The following is a 27,326-nucleotide window of genomic DNA, read 5'->3' on the forward strand; positions in this document are numbered from 1 at the left end:
AAAGTTACTTGATAGGTTTTTCTTATAGCACTGTGTGTTAAGGTTAATTCTGTCGCATAAATTTAAATTTGTTTATTTTTTTGATTATTCAATGCTTATTTTATAGACAAAAACCAAATTTATTCCAAAGATAGGAACATGATTGCTTCTAAGTGTCACGTTTGCGTGATGGTGGTGGACCCCAAAAAGCAGGCAGGAGGGAGGAGCAGGGTGTATTCGAAGAAGTGTATTTAAAACAAAGAAAACTAAATCCAAAACAAAGTCCAAAGTAACAAACAAAAACCATGACTTAAGATAAAACATAACACTGACCAAAACCTGACAAACAAACATGACAGCAAACAAACATGACAGTAGCACAAAGCAACAATGACCCGCCAGTGAGTGGTCGGGCTGGGAGTCCTTTTATAGCTCCAATTACCAAATTACCAACAGGTGTGCAGCTACAGGGGGAAAAGCCCCACAGTGCCACCTGTTGGTCACAAACCGAAACGTGACATTGGTGAGGTAGTTCTGTTGCGTCGGAGGCCACTCCGCACAATATATCGGGAGGCCTTCTGCAGCATTGTTAGTTGCAAATCTATCCATCCACGCAGTCGTATTTTGAATGCCTTTGGACACGATCGTATCCATGTATACGCGTAATATTTGGAATCGAATGTTTTCGTAAACAACAGCCAGAGTTATTCACTGATCATGACGCCTACCTTTATGCAAATCCTTGATCACAAGCAAAAGGCCTGCTCTCATTCATCCGCTTTGTACCACTGGAAAAAGAACTTCTTCGAAAACATGACCCAAGTCACACTTTGACCGGAGAACAATAATGGTATTTTTTTAAATCGTGTAAAAGTGTAAGGGCCGCTAATCTCTGGTGAAACCTGCAAATGCTTGCTGATCTGACTATTTGAGTCTACCGCGAACCATAGCAACATGGTTGTGAGCGTAGAAACCTTTTTCAATACCTCAGTTATTGATCGAAATCAACAGCTTGGAGAGAGGCGCCGAGGCAAACAGTGGATTGTATTTCACCGATAGAGGGGTGCACCGTTCCTGGAGATACTGCAATACCAGGTCGATGCGTGGAGTGGACGGAGCAAGCCCCTATTCCATCTCCCAGTTCCAAAAATCAATTTAATATATGGTCCCCGGATAGGGGACGTATCAGATATTAAACTGATAAGAACAGATACTACACTTGATCTTAGCCAAAAGGCCGAGAAGCGATAACTTGACAGCTCACACAGGAGGCCACTTGATTTCCGACGGTGCGAGCTACAGTGGCGGTGACAAACGCCGAGCAACCACAACGAAAAACATTTACACACCAAACAACTACACAAGCAACCGAACTGGAAATGAGGACGGCTGTGTCGTTTTCCAGCATAATAAAGGAAACAAATACCGAGCAATTGTTGATTACAGCAAGTCACGTGGCCCGTGGCGGTCCAATAGAAAAGCACCAAGGAACGTATCGCTCTTTTAATGGCATCTCCGTGTTTCTGAGACGAGCAAATAACTCGACGAGGGTTTTTCCCAGAAATATTACAAAAGCACCATGGTTCGTTATCGGACTATTGTGTTGATTTGCCTGGATTCAATGAAAAGAACGCTCGGTCGTCACGTGATTCACGTGGTTGGCCGAAAAGCATTTTGCTTTCAACTTATCACGTTAACATCGTCGTAGACAACCAAATCCAAACCCCGGAGTTATTTTCCATTACGGCGTACAAACGGGCGTTGTTGGTACATGCTGGGGCAAAAAGCAGTTTGGACGTTTGATCGACATTTGACGAAACTACACGGAAAATCATCCCACCCGCCGGGCTACTTCCTGTGGGCTTCCTGAACTACTTCCTGTGTAACAAACGAAAAGGATTACGTACTAGTAGAGCGCCAACATCGCAGTGGAGGTGAACTACACACCTAAATGACAAGTACCGGCGGCTTTCGAAGGAGTGCGCGGAGACGCTAATCGACCGCGAACTGGCTCGTTTTTCTCCTTCCGCTACCGAGAGGATGAAAAATAACGCCACCGTTTGTCAAATGGTTTGCGTAAGGATTTTGACCACTCCCTTTCCCAATTATGCATCCAAATTAAGCAGGCCCGGCCCTTCGAACAAATGCAAAAACATTATGATTTATTCTCAAGCGTCACTTTCAGCTCCCAAAACTCACATGAGACGGCATGAAACGCGCGCTTGTGTTGAGGTTATTGAAGGTCATGAGCGTGGGCCCAAAATGCCAATGAATCATTTCCTCACCTGTCGGTATAAAGTGACGTGTTAACTGGCGTCAAACCTCCCAACTGTTTACCTGAAGGTTATTTTCGACAATCCATGGGAATATGTTCGCCCAAATTAATACTTGCAAGCAGAAGTCGGCGGCGCAAATGACAAATTTGACAGACAGACCACCACCTATAAACAGTTTTAAAAACTCTTGAATGAGCTCCCACTGAACATTCGACAAGCCTCCTCGCTGCCCATCTTAAAAACTCGTCTCAAAACTCATTTGTGTTCTTTGGCATTTGACTCAGCATGACTCAGACTTGATCTTCGTTTTTCTGTTTTGTGCTTTCTACTGTCTTCGTTATTATTATTTTATTGTTGTATATATGATATTTACTCCATGTACAGCACTTCTTATACAGCGAGGTTATTTTAAAGTGCTCTATAAATACAGTTGAGTTGAGAGTTGAGTTTAACATCTCTTCTGCATCTCCCCGCACACTCAAACGTAACAAATAAAGTTTGAGTGTGCATCTTCTTTTTTTTTTTTTTTGTTAAAGCATGTTCATGAAGACCTAGATTTCGTAATGATCATTTTAATAATAAGGGGAATATTTCATATGAACAAATGTGAAGACACCAGCCAAAAACCTACCATTACACACTTTAACAACTTATAATTGACTATTCTTACTATGCGGAAGGTTTTTGCTGCCATCCATCCATTTTCTAATCAGCTTATCCTCACAAGGGTCGCGGGCGTGCTGGAGGCTGTCTTCTTTTTTTACTTTTTTTGAAAATGTGAAACGAAAAAAAAAAGTTTTAACTGAGAAAGAAGATGCAGAGGGCAGCTTCAGACGATAGAGGGTGCTACTAGCACACAGGTCCCGGAAAATACCGTTGAACGTTCAAGACCTTTTTCACTGTAAATACTGTAGATAGAAATTGAAACTGTTCCACGCAAACTATCTGTATATCTGGTTCAAGCCATTCCACGTAGCGTGTGTTATTGCACATTTGTGAGTGTTCGTCATAGCCTTTCATGTGGAAATGGTTTGGAAACGTGTTTTTATTTGAGAAAATGCCCCCGCAAACGTGCGTAATGTGTGCTGCAGTGTGACCGCGGAAGCGGGTCGTCGCTCGGTTGTTGAGCCGAGTGATTCCGTAATTGGTCGAAACTTGCCGAATCATCTGTCCTACTCGGACGGCTGGAGAAGCGGCAGGCAGCTGCGCCATGTTGGCCGACTCTCACGTATATGTGCGGGCAAAAAATGACAGAAAACACACTTGACGAGCAGCACAACTAAAGCTTCCCACGCGGGAGGTTGAAGACCGTGTGGTTTATCTTTTTTTTTCTCCCCCCCTCTCGTGGAAACGAAGCGAAACCGGTGGGGGGGCCGGGGATCCGCAGAGGCTCTGGACGGGTTAGGGAAAGCTCCCCACCGTCCCCATGAAGAGCACCACTGATCCCGGCAGCGACTTTCCATGAAAAAAAGGAAAGATCCGTGTTGCTATTTGGGCTTCGTTATCCCGCTTCTCTCGGGGGCTTGGGGCCTGCTTTGACTCCATGTATGCGAGCTAAAACGACGGTATTTTCTCTATTTGGAGCGCTGTTTTGTTTTTAATGTGTTAGCTCTTTCTCTTTATTTATTTTTTTACGATGAGTTTACCACCGAAAGTAGTCCCCAAACCCGCAGCCGCCGTCGCCGTGAGTGGACCTGGAAGCGGACCCTCTCCGTCGAGCCAACTGCGGGCTACCCTGACCTCCGTGTCGCTGCCGCCAGGAGCCCCAACAGTCCCCCAGCCTGGAGCCGTGCCGCCAACTCAGTATCCTTTTGACCCGCACGGTAACACTTATTTGTGGTTCACTAACACCTTTTCTCCCCTTTGAGTATGCGTCAGATATTCGACTTTTCTTAATGATAGCGGAGGCTGGATTGTGATGGTGGTTGTGGGAGGGGAGGGGGAGAATTAGCTAGGATGCTAAATGTGCTAACGCTTGCCGGTTTTCGAACGCCATGAACCTGGATTAGTTTGTTTTGGGGGAGACGGTAGCCCCCATCACAACGCCACACCCAAAGTCAAAGTTAAACTATTTATCAGTAATGGTTATTATAACTCTTGCTTAAGTGTCAAGGCGGGCTGACATTGTTTGTTAGAGCCAGGCTTTCGTGGCTCTTGACACCGGTTACCGGCACCCGGCCGGCTTTGTTCGCTCATCTTCGGTGGCTCACCTCATCGTTCGAGAAGTGTGCTAATGTTAGCCCCCAAAATAAGGCCCGGTTTTCGGCAGGGGGGTGATTGTAATACACCCTCTCGTTGTTGAGCGAGATGAAAGGGGTTGCACCCTGACAGGCCTGTCACTTCTCAGCTCGACGAGCACTTAAATCAGCGATGTCCATCTCCTGTCTTCGAGGGCCACTATCTTGCCTGTTTTAGATGTTTCCCTCCTCAAACACCCCGATTCAATTGATTAACTCATCAGCAAGCGCTTCAGAAGCCTGATATTGATTCTGATCATTTGAATTAGGTGTGTTAGAGAAGCGAGACATCTAAAATAAAAAAGGATAAGCGGCCCCCGAGGACTAAGTTTGGACAACCCTGCCTTAAATCAAGCGTTCTCTAGTGCTTTGGATCTAGCATGGCTTTTCCTAGCTCAAGTTGAGCCAGTGGTAGTAGTGTTTTGATCATACAATCGTATTTTCTGTCAAGTATTTACATTTTACGCTACATCTCTTTAAAGCTAAACACATTAGGTGCAATGCTCGTGAGTTTCTTCACTGCAAACTCAAATGAGCATGGTTAGAAAAAGAAAAATTTAGCCTAAACTCCCCCAAATCGTCCTACTTGTTGGCAGTAGAAAAGAAAATCAAAGTAACTTCCATCTCCTGCCGATATAACAGTTGCTGTTGTTAAAAATAACCCAACTAATGCAATGCTGGTCCGTGATAATATTTTCTGTCGTTTTCACATTTTGAATGGTTCTTTGTCTATGTGCATGGGATTGGTTCGCCACCAGCCCAGGGTGTCCCCCATGTCTCTAGTCTAGTCTAAAGGTTGGTGGGTTAGGGACCAGTTCACTCATGATCTGAATGCAGAAAAAGCGCTAAAAAAATGCTTGATGTTCACACGCTGAAGTGCAATGCTTATCACAACAACGTGGTTGGACCAGTGTTGCCACCTTAGCAATGTGGTCACTCCATTTAGTCACTATTTTCTCCCAAAACAACTTCTCGTGAGTTTTGTTTGTTCTTTTGATGTTGTTTTTCACAGAACAAGAAAGGGGTCTGTGGAAGGCAATCAAGGAGTCACTGATGCTGAATTGTGCCAAAGCTTTCCCAAAATATATTTAGCAAAAACAGCGATTTCAACACATGCTTAACTCGAGATACATGCTTCCAAGCCACAAATATTTCACGGAGATCCTTTTGCATAACTCTACAAAAAGTGCAATAGCATTAGAAATTCATGCAGGGATGTCAAATTTATGTGACGCATAGCAATCATATCGCTGGTGTTCGGCCGGAAACTCCTTTGGCACAATTTGGTAAATTTAATATTTTTCACAAGTCCATACTCTTTTTACCAATTTTGACAAATCTTAAGTCTTGAAAATGGCAATATTAACTGCTGAACAAATGTCGTTTTTGGAGTCTCCTGAAAAGTCCTGATTTTGAAGTAATACTACCGATATCTGAGCTTTTAAATTACCCAAAGCTAAGTTCGGAAGGAAAACTTGGTTTAATTCAGTTAAGTTAGATATGCATGTTTTTAAAATAATAAAACATACATTATTGCAGATACATTTAAGTTGAAGAACCACTGTATTAAGTATAACCAAACCATCAGAAGACGTCATAACATGTCGCGGAGCCTTTAAATGGTTGTCTTACTAAATGGCTTCGCTGTCTGTCAAGCATTCACATCCAGAGCATGGTGCAATGCCAAATGTCATTACTACATGCCACCGCTGGCCTATTTTCCCTCACCGGTGTCGTTGCAAGGTGTTCACACAGAGGACAGGCTAGCCTACTTTAGAGTGGAGTGAGTCACTCAACTTATGTCATCTCCAGTTACAGTTCCAACAAGGTGTCAAGTGCGAGATCATAGCCAGTGCCATCTCTGCCTAGTCAGTCAGTAACCCAAAGAAGGTTGTTGGCTGATCTTCACTGCTGGTCTAAATGTCCAGTTCAGAATTAATGACATTTTGTCAGATTTTTTTTGATGATTTACATATTCATTTTCAGTAATTCATCTGTGACTACATGAAACAAGCAAGATACACAGACACCCATATTGCTTGTAAATAATGACATATGTGACAACACGTATGAAAACTATCATCTCTGGCTTACACAAATAATTTGCGGTTCAGCACCCTCAGATTCAGGTATTTAAGATTTGTTTTTTCAATGTATTTTAATATTACTTTGTTTTTGGGGGTCAACTCCCATTTTTTATACAAAATACTAATTAGACCTTAATTCAGGTTTTTTAATGACTTTTTTTTTTCCTGTTTGTTTCCCTTTCCCTTTTTCAATATTCCTAATGGGCGTTGATTACCCCCAAATTTTCACATTTCGTGGGCTGGCCCGAGCTTAATTCCCAACTAATAGCGGGGGTCCACTGTATTTATGGCCCAGAAGTGTTTGTTATCCAAATATTTACTTTTATTGACTTTACAACTGCTTAAATGTAAGTCAGTGATAGTCTTTGGTGCAATGTGACTTACAGCTTTGGGTTGCATCACCTCAGTAGGAATGCCACTGTCGGAAACCGAAGACCCCACAAACCAAACCCAATTCCAATTAAGTTGAGATGTTGTGTTAAACAAATAAAAACAGAATTCAATGATTTGCAAATCATGTTCAACCTATATTGAATTGAATACATGACAAAGACAAGATATTTAATGTTCAAACTGATACGAAGGTAGCAGGACCAGATCGACTTCTTACTGGCCAGACGTGGAGCCCTGTGTCGTGGCTCCCTGCCATCGAGGCGGCTGAGTAGCTCTGCTACCGCCGCCGCTCACGCAGCCAAGTAGCTCCGTGGCTGCCACCGGTCAGGCAGCTAAAGAGCTCCAGGGAGCCTGTGTCGTGGTCGCCCTCCTCCTTGATCTTCTTATCGTGGACGCCCACCTCTCAGATAGCCGAGGAGTCAGCAAATTAATGTAGCGTTGGTAGCATCACGCTAATAATGCACTCTAAGAATTAATACAAAACCTTGTAAACGGGCGTTCTGTCAGCCATGCATGCCATTTAGTTCCTGATAGTAAAACGGCCATAAACAGTTACCTTGTTATTGATGACTGGTATTGTTTGACGTCGCGAGTGCCTGATTCATTGAAATAAGGCCGGTATTGGTCTGAAACGAGGGCTGAACAATTTTTCATTTTGGGACCGAAGTTCCAATCATCGGGCAATGGGATTTTGAGATCATCAACGCTTTATGTTTTTAAAAGGCTCTTATCCCCACACGCTCATCAATCGGCAGCATGCTACTATGCACAGCTCACACTCACCAGCTCCAAACTAGTTAACAAAAAAAAAAAAAAAGTGTTGCGTCTACGTCACGCTGTCACTCATACACTTAGAAGTCTTTGCTTTCACGGCTGCTTGAGAACACTCGGTATTCGCGCTCAGCAACAGCAACAAACTGTGTGGTGCAAATCCTGTCCTACGTGGTGACAAATAAACTACCCCACTAATGAGTACCACTTTAACCGAGGAGGCGAATAAGGAGTCACTGAGCATGCAACAGTGAGCAAGAGAGAACATGAAATAAAGAAATGATTGCCGTTTCATATTTGAATAACCCAATCAGAAATATTCCCATTATATTTTTACACCGACACTCAGCATTACTGTTAAGACCACAAGATTCAATTCATACCATGATACGGATTTCAGGCCATATCGCGAAGCCTTCAGTCTCTGTTTGAATTGTTAAGTCTTGAGCAAAAATATGGGAAAAAAATATTTAGATAAATACATTTATGCACATAAGTACAAAATATAAAACATTTTTGGTTGAAAAAAAAGGAATTTTTAAAAATACAGTAATAACACATAATTACATATTTCTACATGAAGGAAAATAGTGCAGTAGGTCTTGCCTTATTGAATCATTTTGATAAGCTTAAAACGGACCGCCTTCCTCGCTCAACCTCTTGAGTGTCTTGCATCAGTAGCCCAATCGCTTTTAATGTTCTGATGGTATGACTGATGATGATCATTTTCTGTCATGTTTATAAATGTCACTGTACATTGTGAATATTGCACTGAAGCTTGATTTGAAGAAAATCACATTGAAATGGCAATATCTGTCAGACAAATTGTGATTCAGTTGTATACTAAAATCGTTCAGTCCGAGTACTCGCTCACCCTTCATGTAGATAGCGTTAATGCACATGTGTTTTTACTGGGTAGTTTGGGTCTACTGATAAAATGGCAACAGCAATGCCTGTCTCCGCACTAGCCTGAACCAAACGTCCCCTTTCACCTAACCTCTGGCACCATGTAGACTTTATATCGCGTCTGGCACATGACTCCCCAAAGGATCATCAGTTCCCACTTGCTGGGTTGTTAACTCTTGCGGAACGACAAAATGGTGTGCTGCCTGTAGGTATGTGTCCATGTGTAGTACGTTGCTGTTCCTGGTTGCCAGAGGAACGCTCAGCGCATGTGTCTGATGCCGTGCAAGCTCTGACAACGGCGTTGCTGCTTAGCATTCATTGCGAGAGTCCAAGGTGGTGCTTCCCACCATCTGCCAACAAAGGCCCAGATTACCCAGCCTTGCTTTAGACCCCCTCCTGCTTCCACAGCCCCCTCTCCTTATTTCATTCCAACTCACCTCACTCCACTGCAGGCCCAGCTGAGAAACTGACGACTTTCTCCCAGGCCACTTAGATGATGATAGATAGATAGATAGATAGAAATACTGTATGTGTGTGCGTGTGTGTCTGTCTGTCTGGGTGTTGGTGTTGGTGTTGGTATGTGTGTGTTCCTCTCACTTTCAAGAATCATGCTTTGCAGGTTATTAATGGAACACGGTAAATTGTCCCGAGAGGTGCAGGTTTCGATTCCGGCTCCGGTCTTCCTGTATTTGTGAGTGTGAGCACAGATGGTTGTTCGTCTCTGTGTGCCCTGTCATTGGCTGGCAACCAGTTCAGGGTGTCTCCCACCTACTGCCCCAGCGACCCTTGTGAGGATAAGCGGATCAGAAAATGGATGGATGGTTATATATATGTTGTATATCAAAAGTGCACATTGACACAACATTGTACTGCAAGTGTGTATTTGTGTAGCCTGCCTGTGAAAGTGTCCTCATGTTCATGTGCACACTATGGTAAGTTATAAATAAACTGCTGAGCTGTTATGAGCCAGCATGTAGGACAGCGTATTCCAGAGACGGTGTGCCCGTGGTTCAAGACAATTTTCCTGCCTGATGTCAGAAGGCATGCTCGCCATTGTTTGTGATGGTCGCCTCGTATCATACTTGTTTTTTTTCATGCTGATTGGAGAACAGAAATACGTCCGTGTTGTGTCATTAGTGTTTCATGTGCTGGCTAGGAGTCATGTTGGCGAGGTTCAATCTTGCAATTGCTTTTTAAGACAGAAACAAATTTGTTGCTAATGGTTTTCTGTATGCTGTTTTGAGCTACCTTCTTCCTGCAGGGTGACACCTGACAAACTCTTCATTTCCCATACAGGCTGATTTGAAGCAGATGATATAGTACAGTCATCCATTCTGACAGATTTGTAATAGTTTTTTTATGTTTTTGTTTGCTGTTGTGCCGGAAATGCTCCAAATGAGAACAAGATGTTCTCTGTGCCCATGTGCTTTCAAACTGTGTGAGCATACTTGCACAATAAAGTTGGCACTGTTTTTGGAAGTTTTGGACCATCTTGGAGATGCTGTTTTGATGCAGACTCAATAATGTATTGTAGGATACACAGGTCTCGTGGATAAGCATTTAATTGTTCTGACTGTCAATATTCATTGCTTGAAAAAAAATATAGTAATTGTATATGCCAGGGGCCGGGAACCTTTTTGACTAAGAGAGCCACAAAAGCAAAATATTTGGAAATGTATTTCAGTGAGAGCCATATATATAGTACAGTGTTTTGATGCGAACGAAGCATGGGGCGTGTCAAAGTGCCGCTCTGCATTCGACCGTTTCATCGATGGTATTTTGACGTTGCAAATCAGACACACCGCAGAACCCGTTCTCTCCACAAAGGCGAATCCTTCGGTCCATTCGTCCTGAAGTCTACCAAACTCGTCATCTTTTTTTCTTTTCGCCATCTTATTCGCTAAGGATTAGCTTTGAGCTAATGGACGAGCGGGTTGATTCAAAAGGGGGCGTATATCTGTTTCCACAGCAACGGAAAGGTTGGCCAGTATCATCCAATCAAAATGGCTCCTGGAGCCAACTGCAGCCCAAACAGGAAATAAGCAGTGAAAAATCGATCGATGGATGCATTAATAAACAAACGAGAATATTTTTTTTTTTTATCTGCGAGCCAGATGCAATCATCAAAAGAGCCATATATGGCTCGCGAGCCATAGGTTCCCGACCCCTGGTATATGCCTTAGCATAGCTAAGAATTACAGCTTACTGCGGGTATTTTTTTAAGTTTGCGTTGTTTGGGCACATGTGGGTGTGTCACCTGTGTATTCATGCTATTGTATTGCATATCCTATCCGGGCCATTTGAGATTTAAAAAAAAAAAAATATATATATATATATATACACACACACACACACACACACACACAGTCATACCTCGGTTTTCGAGCATCTCTGTTCTCGACCAAATTAGTTTTCAACCAGAAAATTTGAGATTTTTACACCTCAGATTATGACCGAAAATCGATTTTCGACCAAACTAAGCAAACCTGAATAGGCCATTCGACTCCTCTCGGCTTCCTTACACGAGGAAGTGATGCTTCCTCGTGTAACGTTCATTGTGAGCAGACATGTTTGACTGTTTTTTTTTTTTTTTTTTCCTTGCGTAGTGTATTAGCCCCTAATCATGGGCTAATAAAATAGTTTCGGATTTCGAACAAATCAGTTTTCGAACAGCCTTCTGGAATGGATTATTTTTTTTTAATAAAAATGTAGTTTTTGTTAAAATGCACTGTTCCAAATTATAACGCACAGCAGAGACAAAGTGTAAAAAACTGAAAATAGTCATTTGTTGAAATTTCAGCTTTCGGAGGTTGTATTTGCCAAAATCAAAAGCTATCTAAATTAAAAACATTGGGACAGGTCAAGTTACATTCTAACATGTCTGTCTATCCAATTGGCTGGCAACATCTTCTGGGTGTACTCTGCCTACTGCCCGAAGACAGCTGCACGTCCGCGACCCTTGTTGGATAAAAGCAGTTCGGATAATGGATGGATGAATCGCTTATTTGCCAGCAGTTTTGCAAGTCTTGCATCGATTGAACTTGAGTGAGTTTTTCCTAGATTCTTTGCTTGAACTTATTTGAAAGATATCTGTGTAGCCTCCCAAAGCTACTGTTTGGATGTGAACTGCCTCCCACCCTCATAAATCTGTCAAACAGGACAAAAATTAACTTGCATTCAAGAAACTACCGTTTTGATGACTACTAAACATTTCAGTTCCCTATGGTAAGTACCTTAGGCATTGTAAACTAGCACTAATCATCTGTTCTGAACGTTAATGTAGGCTTTCAGCCTGCACAACATAACCTCATCTTTTATTCTTTTATCCATATCTGCGTTCGAAACCAAATGGTTGCACCAAACCACCACCAAGTTTTATAGATAGTCAAACCTCGGTTTTCGAACGTCTCGGTTCTCGGCCAATTCGGTTTTCGACCAAAAATTTAGAGTTTTTTATGCCTCGGATGATGAACAAGTTTCGGTTCTCGAACAAACTGAGCGCACTTGAATGCACCATTTGACTCCTCTCGCCTTCCTTACACAAGGAAGTGACGCTTCCTCGGGTAGATGAAGAAGTGACGCTTCCTTGTGTTGCTTTCTATTGTGAGCAGACGTGTTCAGTAAACATTTTTGTTTTAAAAAGAGCGTGGTTTCGGTTTTCGAACAATTTCGGTTTTCGAACAGCCTTCTGGAACGGATTATGGACGAAAACCGAGGTTTGACTGTGTGTGTGTGTGTGTGTGTGTGTGTGTGTGTGTGTGTGTGTGTGTGTGTGTGTGTGTGTGTGTGTATATATATATACACACACAGACACACACTTTTTTTTTTTTTCGACACACACTTTTTTTTTTTTTTTTTTTTTTTAACGCAGCTCGTCAGTCAGCAAACAAGGTGGTCCTGAGTTGTTTTGTGCCATCTGTTGGTCGCAGCCACCCAGTGAAGGCCAAAGTGCCTCCATAAATTTATAAAGGATAGACAGAATTCTTCATAAGGAACATGTAATTCGCTAATCATAAAATAGAAACAGTGTAGGCTTAAAATATTACTTTCTTTTACATTTTATTCCACAGACCAGATTAGCAGCACACAATAACAATTGGTTCCCAGATTTTGGTTTGTGAGTCTTGAACCCACTAAGCTAGCAACTATTGTTTGCGCTGCAGTGAAAGAGTGGTCTCAGCTGCAGCATGCAGTGAAAGCTTTGTTAGTGCCACTTTAATGTGTGTGTGTTTGGGAAAGAATCAGCAAGAGGGGAGTGGACCTGGAGGGGGAGGGAATGTGTTTGCACCAGCTGGGATGTGTCCTCTCACTTCCTGTGCCTCCACGCTTGATTCTTCATCTCTGAGAGTTCCGGGTAGCCTATGTCATTGAGAGGAGATCACAAGGGATTTCTCAGTTATGTGGGGAGAGATTTTATTTGTAAATCTGTGTTCACACGGCAGTTCAATTCCAATTATTTTTTTGCCGATATGCCACATGTCAGATTTTTCTCATGCAGTGTGAACAGTACAATTCAGATTTTTTTTCATTTGAATTTGTTTTGCCAAATGCGCCCCGATTTCTTTCATATGTGGATATAAATCGGCTATGTATCTGGTGCATGTGCAGCATGAAAGTTGCAGTCGAGCTCATCCGACCTCAACAGGAGTACATCATCAAGAGTCAAATGTGCGCTCTGCACAACTTGATTCTAAATGTGAGACTATATTTACTTCCGTAAACACTGTGCCACATGACATTGTTTTTTTTTTTTAGTGTATTTGTTTGTTTTTTTTATGAGCGTGTCACTCAACATTGTGTCACTCAACATTGTGTTTTGTGCATGTCATATCGCGGACACATTTGTTTTTGTCATGTGAATGAGTACATAAGAAGAGTGGATTAACTTGCAAGTGTAAGGGTAGCCTAAGACTCTTTGGTTGTGGTGTTATTTGTATTTTGACCAAAGTGGTCGCTGCACAGCCCCAATTGGTTGATTCTTTATCATTTTTTTGCCAGCATTAAACTCTAAAACTATTGTTGTACAGGTGCATTGTCATTGGCATCTGTCTCATTGGTGTATAGGTTTTTCAAATATTTCTGCGGTTAAATCGAGTTTCCATGACAAGCCCCGGTGCTTAACTGGGCCAAGGGCTGAATTATTGAAGATGGGCTATTGATAAGCTCCACCCTTAACTGTTCTGTCAATGGTCGAATTAGTTCTCAATGTATTTAAGGTTTTTATCATAATGCAAGACTTTTTAGTGGATATTAGGAATAAGTAGCTAATGCACAATTGTCTCCATTTTAGCACACCACCACTGACCGCAATGTTGGTGCTCCTACCGAGTGACAGTCACGGTGGGGATATTGAAAGAGTCAAAAGTGTGGTTCCATTATTCAAAGGTTTATGGTGACAATGCACATTGCTCCAAGTGGAATCAAGTCTTGAAATGTCAGGGGGAAATGCAAGAAAGTTTAACAAACATAGAAAATGTGCCTCTCACCTCGCAGAAGTGCTTTGTGCTTCCTAGCTGTATGTACCAGCCTCCTTGCTCGAGACCTGTCTCAGTAGTTCGTTGCAAAATCCTCCACGGCAATAGCCTCACTTCCTGTCCGAACAGGACAGGAGAGAGGTGAAGTAGCAGTAAAACAGGCCAAAATCCCAATGCCAATAGGTAAGGCAGGGCTAAGGACTAGTAGTAATAGTCGTAGCAGTAACACTAGCCCAGAAGCCCAAGCACACAAAACACTGAGATCACTTCAGACAGTTTAAAATTTTCGTTATTTTTTTTTTTTTTTGCCTAAAACACTCGTAACATTCAGTTTCCTCCTTCTATAGTCGGTATGATGAGCAGGCCTGGCAGGGGGCCAGGACTGGCATCAGAACGCTGGCTTGTGAGAATGGGGAGGCGTGACTCTTGACCAGAAGGGAGACATCCAGACGCTTGGTTTCCCCTAAACCATGTGACCAGCTGTTTGTGAGCGTGACACAAACAAGTGGCCAAGCAGGTTAACCGTGGGCTTCTCTGTCATGTGTCACTGTGAAGCGCTCCCTCTTTTGGTCTTCTTTGAAGTGACTCTCTGCTTCACCATTCTAAACGCTACTGCTTGGCTTGCATGAAAGCCGATTCTGATCCTCAGTACATTTTAACAAGTCATAACAGGACATTCTCTATTTCTGTTTATGTATAGTCTACCCTTCTCCTCGTGTCGGCTGAGCAGTCGTCTTGCTTTTTCCTACTCAAATCCATTTCACATTTTCCCTTTAACCCTCTCCGAATGGTGAAATGTACATAGTGTACTCTTTTAGAGTGTGGGGCTTGTTTGGTGTTGGCTGGACGAGGTTGTGTGGGGTGGGGGTTACACCTTGGGGAAATAAAATCCCTTTTAGAAATAACTATGCCTTACCATTGTTCACACATTAATTCTGTCATTTTCCCCTTATTTAAAATTTCCTTTTTGTGTACCAAATGTCCTCATGTAACTTAATCTGTGAAATTCTCCCTCTCTTGCTCTCTTGAAATAAGCAATTGGAAAAGATGAACGGAACAATGTGTCAGAGTGGTGGTTTTCCTTATAATGCACCTTTGCAGAATTGCTCGGGTTCCGCAGTCACTGGATGACAGAATCTTCTCCACGCAGCCTGGAGTTGCTGCCGTCTACAGCGTGAGTACGCACGCATGCATGCGCGCGCGCGCACACACACACACACACACACACACACACACACACACACACACACACACACACACACACAGCTGTGTATCTTGACACATTTCACACTGAAATTAAAGCATGAGTGCTTAACCATGTGCAAGCACAGTGGTACCTTGACTTAATGAGTTTAATTAATTCCGTGACCAAGCTAAGCTTCAGTAACTCACAATTTCCCCCAAAGAAATGAATTGAAATGCCGTTGATCCGTTCCAACCAGAAAAATGGCACCGTATAGTTTCAAATCCTAAAGAAACACACTAATAAAGAATCTAAAGAAATAGACTGGATTTTGAAAGGCATAATTCCTTTCTCTACTACATCTGCATATTGGATGTGCGCCTTTTAAGGGGTGTGGCCCAGCAATGACATCAGCAGTCGAGATGGCCGGTGTGAGCGTCTTGGCGTTAGTCATGACCTACAGCGTGTCCTTCTGAGAGTTTCTTAATTTGTATTTGTTAGATACCACTTCAGTATGCAGTCTATATTAACTCATTCACTCCCAAAGACGTTTGTAAACGTCTTTTCAGACTTGGTCCAGAATTGGCTGGTCGTGAATGAGTTAATAATTTAAGCCTGATTCAAAAAAGTATATGTGAGCGTCTAACATGGCACTGTGGAATAGCAGATGTGGGTTGCCCCCCCATCTAGCAATTAAATTCAAGTTATCCCGCTTTTTCAAACCAAATGTGCTTTTGGTTAAGAACTTACTGATCAGTTTGCAGGGAATGTTGTAAAATCATTGTAATATTCATCAATTAAAGCGGTGCCCGTAACGTGAAGCGTTTTGTTCTGTGCGAGAAGAGCGAACAGTCCCCTCATGTTACATGTCCTATACAGCTTCCCCTCCCCCACACCATCACTCCATATGTCCTCCGCACCAATCAGTTGCCCAAGCAGAGCAGGCCCCTCCCCTGGCAACATCAGCAAGATTAGTTGCTTTATCGTGGGTCATGTGAGGGAAGTGTGCCACACAAAAGAGCTGGAGAGACATGCACAAACGATGGCCACTGCACCCCGGGTCCTGGTGCCTGCATCTCATCGGGAGCAGTGCGACGCGCAGTGCTCCCGATGAGCTGAATGTCGCCGTTGTCGAGAAGAAAAAGGCCCCTTTGAGAGGAAAGAGTTGTCTTGCTGAAACGCGCGGGCTTCTTGTTGCCTTACTGCAGTGTCTGCTCTCATTCCGCGGTGTGTCCGAATGGTGAGAATGGTGTCAGCTGCTGCAAGTGACACCTTTTCTGCCGCACCGTCAATTCGAATGACCCAATGTGCACTTTCACACAACATGCCGTAATCAGATGATTAGGCTGGATTTACATTGCACATTTTAGTGCCCATTTCTGATTTAATGCCAATATTAGATGACCACATTGCACATAAATGACCCTACAAGCATCAACAGCAAGCAGTGACAACACAGAAGTAAAGAACAAAACAAATTGAAAACGTTGTACTGTTATTTCATGTTAAATGTAGCTGTTGTGAAGGTGCTACTATTATTGCATTGCATTGTAGATAGTGTTTAGTTGTCCTGGGACCCCCATCGCCCAATGGTTTATTTGTGGCTGCACGCCACATTACACTACTGGCTACCGGTGGCAATTGTTAGTTTATTTCATGATAGCCACGGCTCTTTCATATTTAGACCACATGCGTCGATGCTTTTGCTGTCAATTCAATATAGAGAGACCATATCGGTTTTTTTTTTGTTGTTTTAATCCTCCCCACAATCTTAAAATACATTTAAAACTAATAAAACAGTTTTAAGAGTACTGTATTCCTTACCGTCTGTTCTCACTGTCAAGATAAAATGAGTATGAGTCGGTATGTTTTCTTACCCTCAGTGAGACATACCAATACATAAAACAAAAAAAGGATTCAGGCATGTACATATAAACCCCGGAAGGTTTGAACAAATGATATTATTTCGTTTTATGTTTCCACTAGCATAATGCTGACATATAATGCGAAACACCACAAACTGGCCAAGGGAAATTTGCATCGATCTTAGGGCAGGAGCGCCCAACCATTTGATTGCGGTCGACTTATTCCATGTTTTATGTTAGCTACAGATTGCGCACCCTATCAGTCTCACGTCGTCAAAAACAAATATATATATTTTATTTTATTTTTAAGAAAGAAAATAGGTCATCTTTTTATGTTAACAAAACCTCACTTCCTGTCCCTTCAAAGTCAGCTAGTAGCCCAGAATTTTAGCGCACCGGTCAGTGCTCCAAGACCCAAGCAGTGCGAATCCAGCCTCCAAATGATGACTTCAACACTAGTGTCAGACAGCTAGTCGCTTTCAACACAGCGTGGTGGGAGAAGTGTCAGACCTCACACCCCTGCCAGCATTTGCGTGTTCCGTGTGTATTACTAGCATCACTGGTTGTATCTTAACCGCACTGTTTTTCCCATCCTCCAGCTCCCCAGGCACGCTGGTCCCCCTTTCACCCCTCACGACATCACTAAGGGACACCCAAGCTTGGCAGGCACCCCGCCCGGTCATGCCCACTCCCCGGCGCTCTCTCAGGTATCCATATCCACAGCTACCACGTATCGCTATCCTAAGGGCTGGGAGACGGGCGGAGGGGTGAGTTTGTGTGACATTTGCCGCCTTCATCCTCTGTGCGTACTCATGTTTGCGATTTCTGCAATGTCTGCTTGTGTGTAAAGGACGTCTTTTTGTTTGGTTCTTAGCACTGGCATGAAATGTGCATGAGTTGAAATGAAAATATGATAAGAACTAGTTACATTTATCTATTCCTAAAACATAAATGTCCAATGGATGCTAAGCTAAAAAAAAAAACGGGTACGTAAATTAGCCATTTATAAATGAATGCAAAATTCCCTGTATATTTTGAAGACAGCACTTTCATTGTAATGGGCCTCATTCACCTCTATATGTGTAGAAATATTCTTACTGTGCACACAACTTCAGTGTATACTGTATGCAGAATTCCCGTCAGATTTGACACTTGCGTACCAACCAACTTTCTATGTTAGTAAATACGGCTTTTGGTTTAAATGCTGTTACTGTCTTAGTTTAAATGCATGTTGTTGTTTTTTTTTTTTTTTTTGGTGGGGGGGGTCATATTTAAATGTGATGGACAACACAATACCAGTTCAGTCGCATGTGAGGCTAATTTAGTAAAGTTAGTGCCACGTATTCCCGGGAAAATACGTGAGAGCATCACAGAAATCTTTGGTGTTGGCAGGTCGTTCGCCCACTGTGCGCCCTGGGAGCAGCTCTGGTCTTAGTGTGCTAAAAATAGCACACTCAGCCAGCACACTCTTAAATGGGTACAACCATAGTGATGGTAGCTCAGAGTAAAGGAGATAAACTGGCCCTCCACATGGCTCTGATGAGCAATAATGCGCCACAAGACTTGCAGACCTTCATGGTGCCACGATGTACAAGACGTCAACCCAAATTTTATAACATTTGCTGCAGCAACATGCAAATACTACCCGGCAGACTTGATAGCAAGATGTGCTGTTGTTCATAATACTGTGGCCGATGAAGTCTGTGCTCCTCAATTGACTTCAACCTGACCTCTACATCTTGTTATACCCACTCTCGACAGTCTCCATACAACCCTGGGCAGAATGCTGGCTCCGCCCCTCTAGTGTATTCTCCTCAGACACAGCCAATGAATGCACAGCCACAGAGTCGCCCGGTGAGTGTCACCCCAGCCCCCCTATGTCTCCCACACCACCGGTAACTGTGAGAGTTAGGCTTCTTAGAGCCCAGTGATCGGGAAACATTTTTGCTCTCGGGCCACGTTTTGATTTTGATTTTAAAACAGGCTGAGGTCATTTCGTAGATTAGGTGAAAAAGTAAAAATGTGATGTGAAGGTACACCATTAAAAAAAAACATTTATAATTTAATTTGATATTATTCATTTGCCCACACTTAAAGACATGCACGATCAGGGTCATTGACTGCTAAATTGACCACCAGTGTAAATGTGAGTATGAAGGGTTGTTTGTCCACATAAGTCCTGTGATTGACCTGTGCTGTCCTGTATTGGACCCTGCTTTTCAGCAGGAATAAACTCCAGCTCACTCACGACCCCTAACAAAGGCACACTATAGCAAAGGAATTATTTGCAATATATCAATGAATCAGTTATTTGATTAGATAAATGGATCGACAAATCAAGAAATAATTTTACTGAAGCAGTTTTAGGGAAAAGTAAAGTTCAAATTAAGGAAACAGACATTACAGCCCACTCCTGCTCTAACATCTTTCACACAAATTGACACCTCAGAGCCATCACAGTCTGTTAGACTTTGATCAGCCTTTCACACTGACTGGTGTGGAAGAACCTCATCAGGCACCTTTTGGTTGAAAGTGACACACACTGTGATACAGAGGTTGGTTTACAACATTTCAAGGTTATGAACAGCGCACCATGAACTAGTTTTGCACAGCAGAAAATAATACATTCATGCAGAGCACAGGAGCTCACACGCATTTCCCTTCCGTGTTTTCCGTATTTTTTCATTTGATTGTTTTATTTATGGCCTTGAAGTATTTTTTTTTATGTTTGTAGGTGTTATCTTTGCTTGTGTGAAGTGCCTTGAGTTGCCTTGTGTAAGAAATGTGCTATATAAATAAAATTGCCCTGCCTTGCCTTATTTTTGGCATGGAAATATCTTTCATAGTAATACTGGCATTACAGCATGACTTTGAGTATGGCGACTCTGTTAGCATAGGTTAGTGATGGACTACAGCGCATTCCGAAATGCAGATTCCGGTTATGTTGCCGCTGTAGGAATGGATCTCTGTCATAAATCGAGCACCCCCGACCCTCACCCCATGTGGTGTAATGTTCTCAATGAGTTCAAGCCCTGGTTAGTCAGTTAATTAAGACAAAGTTGCTCCATCGTGCACTCCTGCAGTTTGATCGCCATTTACCGTTTGCCACACTGCTCATCTCTGTCTCTTTTGTGCTCTTTCCTCTGCCTGCTTTGCCACCACTGCCTCAAACCTCCCTCCAATCAGTTTGCGACAGGCCCACGACAAACCCACCATCAGGTACATACTATGATGTTCCTCCTCAAAATGTTGATTTGAAAGCTTGGCAATGTACCGTTGAACTGATGATACAGTGGAACGATAGTTGACTTTTAGATACTAATTTCAAAAGGGTTTCTATCTCCATAGGCATTAATGTAAGTTGGTGATTAGTTAATGGAATTAATTTAGCATAACTTGTTACAATCAGGCTAGATTTACACACCTATTCCAAGTGCCCATTTCCAATGTACTATGATTTTTTTTTTTTGGACTGTTTACCTGTATATGTCCATTTCAAGAGATATTAATATTAGCGAAGTCACAAGTCGCTGCCCTCTTTATTCCTTTTTTCGTGGAAGGAGTGCTTCAAACACCTCTAAAATGCTCCAGAACAAATAAATTCAGGGGGAAAAAAAACTTGAAAACCAAAGTCCATGGCCTTACTGTAGTCTACGGCCTTCACTCCTCTTCTCACCAATAAAGTTCCATTTGTGCTATTTAAGTCGAGTATTGGGGGCAAGTGACATAATTTGAAACATAATGGTCACTCGATAAGTCTGCTTGAAGCACTCGTAATTTAATCCAATACAACGTTTTTGGTAGATATTTTTAAGTAAAACTTGTTAGCTAAAAAAACCAAAGGTTCCAGGAGATATGTTTAAAAATAATCAGGTTTTACTGTTTTACTCATTTTTTTTTTGAAGCAGGTTTTCTACAGGTGATATTGCATAAAAAGGTTACCCAAAGACCTCACTCATCCCGACACAAAAAAGTGAAACCGATTATTGGCATTTACATTAAATTCACGAGAAAAATAGGATTTGAGTTACTAGTGTTTTGAGTTACATATTTGGTCATGGAACGAATCAAACTCATATCTCAAGGTGCCAGTGTATACTGGATCCAAGAGAAGACCAGGACACGTGAACATGTTATTACGGGGGGTACGAAGCATCCATTAATATCTGCTACAGTACTGTATGTGATCCTGAGATTTGACTCCTTTTGTTCCAATGTCACCAGATTCAGAAAAAATGCCGTACTAATGAGGTCATGTCTGGCCGTGTAATCAGTGTTATTGTCACCTTGAGGATGCTTACATGTCAAATTACTGACGGCCTGCTTTGTGGCTTGCTGAGTCATCATGCCCTTCACACTCACCGCCTACTCCAGATGCAAAACTATTTTCGACCACTTTCTGTAGCATTTGACATTTTTTTTTTCTGACAAGTCATGTGGGGTCAATGAGTGGGGCGTTTAGTGTCATTCGTGTCAACACACACACACACACACACACACACACACACACACACACACACACACACACACACACACACACACACAGTGCATGCACTGGCTGTCACTAACTGGCGCTATGCTCTGTTGTGCCACCACGGAAGTGGAGTCGGAAAGCAGATGAAGCCAAACAGTCAGGCTTTTTATCCCAATGGAGAAATGTCCATTGTGCTCTGAGTAAGACACTCCATGTGTAGCCATGAGCAAATTCATTCACTTGGTTAAGAATGCTGTTTATTTTATGTCGATGACGTATTCTTTTTAGTTTTTGCATACTTGTTTTTTTTTTTTTTTTGTGGGCGAATGCATTTGCGTGCATGCTCACAAAAAGAGCCCCTGTAAATAATCACGTGTCATAATGCTGCCTTGATTGAAAGTCAGAGTATTACATCCAAAAGTAACTGTCAGGATTTACGCTGCTTCAAGTGTCACGATTCGTGTGTGGGTGTGCGTGTTTGTGCGTGCGTGTGTGTGTGTGTGTGTGTGTGTGTGTTTTCACAAGGTATCTAAGATTGATTATTTTGATGAAACTGGGAAAAAGACAATTGCAACATGCAAGGTGTCGAACTCGAAGAGAAGATAACATCAACAGACTACATTTCCATTGATCTGACAGACACATGATAGCTCTGTGAAACTCAGCTAGCTAGGTTAGCTCGACAATTAGGTCACCAACAGCTGGTCAAAGAATTCTTGGCGGTTCTGTGTTTAAAACAGTTATTTTCTGGCATGTAGTCAATACACAGAGCACTTTGCCATATTTGATGTGGCAGCACACCCCTAAACTAATGCATATCAAATTGGCTTCATAGATTGACAACCTACAAATCGCACAAAGTTAATGCTTCTTTCAGTCACCCATTTACTCGCACTTGTTCAATTTGGGTAACCGATTGGCAACAGAAACAACATATGTCGGCTTTCAATTTGATGATTATCCATCTTTCACCACGTATTCAGCATATTTCAATTTTTATCACCTTATTAACAGTGTGCCACTCATATAAAAGTCTGTATGAAAAAAAGAGCACTCTTCTACATAATTTGTCGACTGCATACATTAATTTCTGAGTTGTTTTTGATTTCATTTTTAGAAATGTAAATGTTAAAATTAAAATTTTAGAAAGAATGCACTTTTTAGTATGATCAGTTCAAAATATCACTCCAACATGTGTTATGATTGAGCACGATTTCATGACCTGACTTGCGACTTGCTTGAAATTTGGTAATGACTCGACTTGCTTGATTTTCTTGTTTGTATGTCTTTTTGTGCTGTGTGCAATTGTCTGTCTTTGTGTGCTACATGGGTATGGACTTGTTTGATTGTCCTAGTGTGTGTGTGTGTGTGTGTGTGTGCGTGTGTGTGTGTGTGTGTGTGTGTGTGTGTGTGTGTGTTTATTTTGTGACACACACACACACACACACACATATACTGTGTGTGTGTATTTATATTGTGTGCACATAGAGAGAGAGAGAGAGAGATACGTATTACACACACACACATACTCACACTTGTCAACCAGCCAATCAATCCCGACTGAACCCGGTAAGCGTTTTCCACTCGAGCTCCCACTCAACGCCCATTGTGAGACTACAGATATTTTCGTCCGGGTGGTCCTCGTCGGGTCGACAGAAATGATCGCGTCCTTCCTGTGCGTGCGTGCATCTGTGTCTGCAGTCTCACCAGTGCAATTGGCTTTTGTCTCTTTCCTGCTCTCAAGGGAGGTTTCAGGCCCATCCAGGTAACACATTTGCACCGGCAGACCTGCATGGCATGATGATGACGATGAGGTGGATGAGGGTCATCACAACAGGCTCTCCCGTCCGTCCCTTCCTCATAACTCATATGACAGACCTCTGGCGTCGTCTTTTTTTATTTGTAGAGAGCAGGGGTGGGGAACCTTTGTCCTCCAATATTCAGAGGGCCACACTCAATTTAGGAACAAATCCTGATGCCAACATCAAACTCATGTTTTTTTATTAGTCATGATGAACATTTGTGAGCTGTATTTTGCCCACTGGCTTTAGGTTCCCCGCCCCTCTTGTAGAGGAAATGCTTCGACTTTTGTCCATTCATCATTTACTGTTTTGTCTTTGTGTATGACTCATCTCCCAACCAGCTTGCACACTTGCACAAATAGCATGTGGCATTAACAAGGCGCATATGCATGTTTTACGAGCATTTTTATCCCTTGAGTAGTAACACCGTGTATAGAGAACCTGTCCCTGGTTCATGGATGCACTCACTGGGAATTTATTTTAAACTTTTTGCTGGTTAACTTCCCAGATTTTTAACTGAGCAGTTTACAAGAAAAGCCATTGAAATTGATACATTGAGTGAGTGTTAGTGTTTTTCTACTTCCACCTTCCTCAACTCATCTAAACTTTCCCACTGTCAAAATATTCAGCTCATTTAGGACAGCCTTGTATTTGTTTAGATTTTTCATGCAATTAAAGAAATCACAAAAGCATGCAAAGTAATGGGGAAACGTGACAAATACCCAATTTCTCAACTGATTCAAGTCATTCAAACTTCAAAATGTTGAGGATTGCAAACATTACTATTTTCCAATATTTCTACTATCCCTGTTTTGAAGTGCACATTTTCCATGAGGAAATGTTTTTGATTTATTCTTTGTTTAATGACGCAAGGCAACTGAGAACAGTTTATTGTTTACACTGACCTGGAGCCAACTTGTGGTTCAGTGTCTTGCCCAAGGACATTTAGACAGTGGACAGTCAGTCAGGATTCAAACCCTTTGGCCACTAGACAACCCGCCCGACCAAGAGAGCCATGGCCGCCCCACTGAATTACCAAGTGACCAAAAAAATGTTACCAATCCTTCTCAAATTCAACATGTCTAAACAGTTGAAAATCTTTCTTGAAAAACTGTTGACCATTTCAATAATTTCCACTTTTTGAAGAAGTCCAGTTTTCTTGCATGAATTCCTAAACTTATGCAATGTTATTTATTTATTTGTGAATTCTTCATTTCTCAGCTAATGAAAATCATTGTAAATAAAAATTATTTGATGATTCAAAAATTCCAACTCTGTGAATGCAGTCGCATTTTCCTCGAGAAAATTCCAAAATTTATCGAGACAGTTTACGCATTGACCGCAAATTGACTTCAACATTTCTCAACTGATTCTAATCATTTTACCTAGAAATGTTTTTTAATCCTCAAAAAAAAAATCTTTTTCAAGGTGTCCACATTTTCCTTGATACGATTTCCAAACTGGAGAAACTTACAAATGTCCAGTAAATCCCTCTCCATTGCCGGGATTACGTTCCAGAACACCCCCAAAATCGGTGCTAAAGAAATACACCTCGGGAAAGTTATTTTCACATTTCCACGCTGATCTCAGTGGCCAACTGATTCCTGCAGGTTCCCCACAATAATTGCAATCAATAATCTGGTTTTGTTTTGGAATAGGTAAATGCACATTATTTGGAAATGTTTGTTATGCTGATGCTGACAAATGAACTGACATTTTGTGCATGTCAGCATGACCCCCACCCAAAAAAAAAAATCAACAATGTTTACCATGCACATGTATCCTGGTGTAAAAGTATATATTTTAGGGCTCCCCTAAAAAAAATCACCCTCCCCGAAAAAAATGCCGACACTATGTAATGTCAGGAGAACATAGTTTCATAGTTTCCTGATCATTTTTGTCAATTAAAAGGAAAGAAGCAAAGAACCAATTGCTGGTTCAAGAGAAAGCTCTAAAGCGCCTTCCACACAGATGAATTTATTTCTCAAGAAATGATCATCCATATCATCATCAATTCAGTCTGAGAAGAGTTGCTTTATTGCAGTCCTGCACCGCCAGCCCTCGCCGGCTTCTTTTTGCAGCGATCAATCCAGCTCATTCATAAACCGTAAACTAATCAAGAAGGCCACTTGAAGAGGGTTTACAACTGCATGTAATGTAAATACTGTGCGGTGGTAGTAATGAAGTGGAAGCGCTCCAGGTCATGTAGCTTTTATGAGATATTTGTTGTTGTTGTTGTTTTATTGTTCAAGTGAAACGAGGGCAAATTAGTAATGGGCATTTTACCAGGAGTTAGATCGATGCAGGACAATAAACAAGACTGCAGCGCCGCTTATTTGGCGGTTTCACAAAGCATCATGCTTTGTGTGATGTCACAATAGGAACAGTAAATGTAGTGTCTTTAAACAACAATTGTTAAGTATTGTTAATGGCTTGGGGCTGTTTATCCTTTTAGGTCGTTGGGTTTCTTGTGATAATTAGTGAATCCAGTGGAAATCTTGCAGCTTCTTTACTTCTGCCAAGCTTAAAAGCACGTGGTGGTTTTTCGCTGTTTGTTGTTTGGTTTTAGTGTGTTAGTTGGCTAACAGAGGTCGGTGCAAAAACTACATTTCCTAATTTCCAGGAAATATGGAAAGAAATGGTTAGATCTTGGCGCGGATCCAGATAAATAGGAAATGGATTTTTTTCATCATTGTAGTCCGCTTGCATTCAGGTGAGGCGAGGCAGTGATCCAGAGGATGGTGGATGAAGCGCGTGAGGCAGTTGGTAGCCTTTTTGAAATGCACATTACCACCACCTGCAAGACCGGAGTGGAACAGTGTCATCTGGCACCTGAGAAAGTTATGTTTGAGTTTAGCGCTCTGAGTGTCATTCTACCTCCCCCGCCCATTGTTTTGCGTCTTATTTTTAAACAGCTCTATTTGACAAATGTGACACGTGGGAATGTCAAATTAATAAGCAGCATACAATGGGATGGTTGAAATTCATGTTACAAATCAAGACCAATGCCTCTGATGTGTATAAATACCTGTCGCCTTATCTTTCTCGCTCTCTTTCTCTCTGTTGTTTGCCTGACAGTTTTTCCAGAGGACTCAGATGCAGACTGCGAGGCCCACCATCCCCACGAACACCCCCACCATACGGCCTGGCTCGCAGCCTCCCACGGCGGCCGTCTACCCTACTAATCAAGCAATCATGATGACCATGGCGCCCATGCCTTTCCCATCGCCACAGGCTGCACAGTACTACATCCCACAGGTGAGGCGGAGTGACTGTGTGTAACGTGTACTACAACCTGTTTTTTTCTCCCCTGCCCCATCCCTTATGTGCTTTTGGTTAATCTTCATTAAAAATTAGACTTTGTATGACTGTGTGTATTCAAAATCACGTTATGCCTTTTGAAATCTGGTGCATTATTGTGATCGATGTTGCAGAGGGTGTCTTAAAGGTTGAGTTTGCAGTATTCGGGCTGCTAGCAAGATTTGAATGTAGCCTTAACTCAGGGGTCCCCAACCTTTTTTGGCCCACGGACCGGTTTAAGTCAGACAATATTTTCAGGGACCGGCATTTAAGGTGTGGCGGATTAATACAACAAAATAATGTGGTATGAGCTGCATGAAAACTGTGGTGTTTTCGAAATATAATAATAAACACAAGGAGCGTCTAATCTGGTCGCAACGCTCTTATCGCTCTGGTAATGTTTAATGCCTTCAAAATACGATACAACGCAAATTCAAAGTGCATGAAAATGACGACTCACCACAGCCCCGAGCTTGATTTTCTGCAATCAGACAGTCCCATCTCGGGGTAATAGGAGACAATGACACCTCAAGTGTGTGGTTTATGTCCAGTCTACTTCGTAATTTTTGTTTTAGTCGC

At 42.1% G+C, this 27,326-nt stretch overlaps 1 protein-coding gene across 5 annotated transcripts in view; it reads left to right on the forward strand.

Annotated features, from left to right (window-relative positions):
- The first annotated feature begins 3,237 nt into the window (after positions 1-3,237).
- The window catches only part of eif4g3a (eukaryotic translation initiation factor 4 gamma, 3a), a 57,489-nt gene continuing 33,400 nt past the window's right edge, over positions 3,238-27,326 (forward strand). The window contains exons 1-7 of one of the 5 annotated variants that reach the window (XM_019856646.1): positions 3,238-4,058; positions 15,225-15,297; positions 17,771-17,938; positions 18,933-19,025; positions 20,358-20,390; positions 23,390-23,410; positions 26,526-26,705. In XM_019856646.1, coding sequence (XP_019712205.1) covers positions 3,892-4,058; positions 15,225-15,297; positions 17,771-17,938; positions 18,933-19,025; positions 20,358-20,390; positions 23,390-23,410; positions 26,526-26,705 — 735 coding nt within the window. In that variant the 5' untranslated portion in view covers positions 3,238-3,891. The remainder of the gene's footprint in view (positions 4,059-15,224; positions 15,298-17,770; positions 17,939-18,932; positions 19,026-20,357; positions 20,391-23,389; positions 23,411-26,525; positions 26,706-27,326) is intronic. The other 4 variants (XM_019856670.1, XM_019856639.1, XM_019856653.1 and 1 more) reach the window with 4 other exon arrangements.

The sequence above is a fragment of the Hippocampus comes genome, unplaced genomic scaffold, assembly GCF_001891065.2.
Source record: "Hippocampus comes isolate QL1 unplaced genomic scaffold, H_comes_QL1_v1.1 scaffold17, whole genome shotgun sequence".
In the NCBI taxonomy this organism is placed as follows: Eukaryota; Metazoa; Chordata; class Actinopteri; order Syngnathiformes; family Syngnathidae; genus Hippocampus; species Hippocampus comes.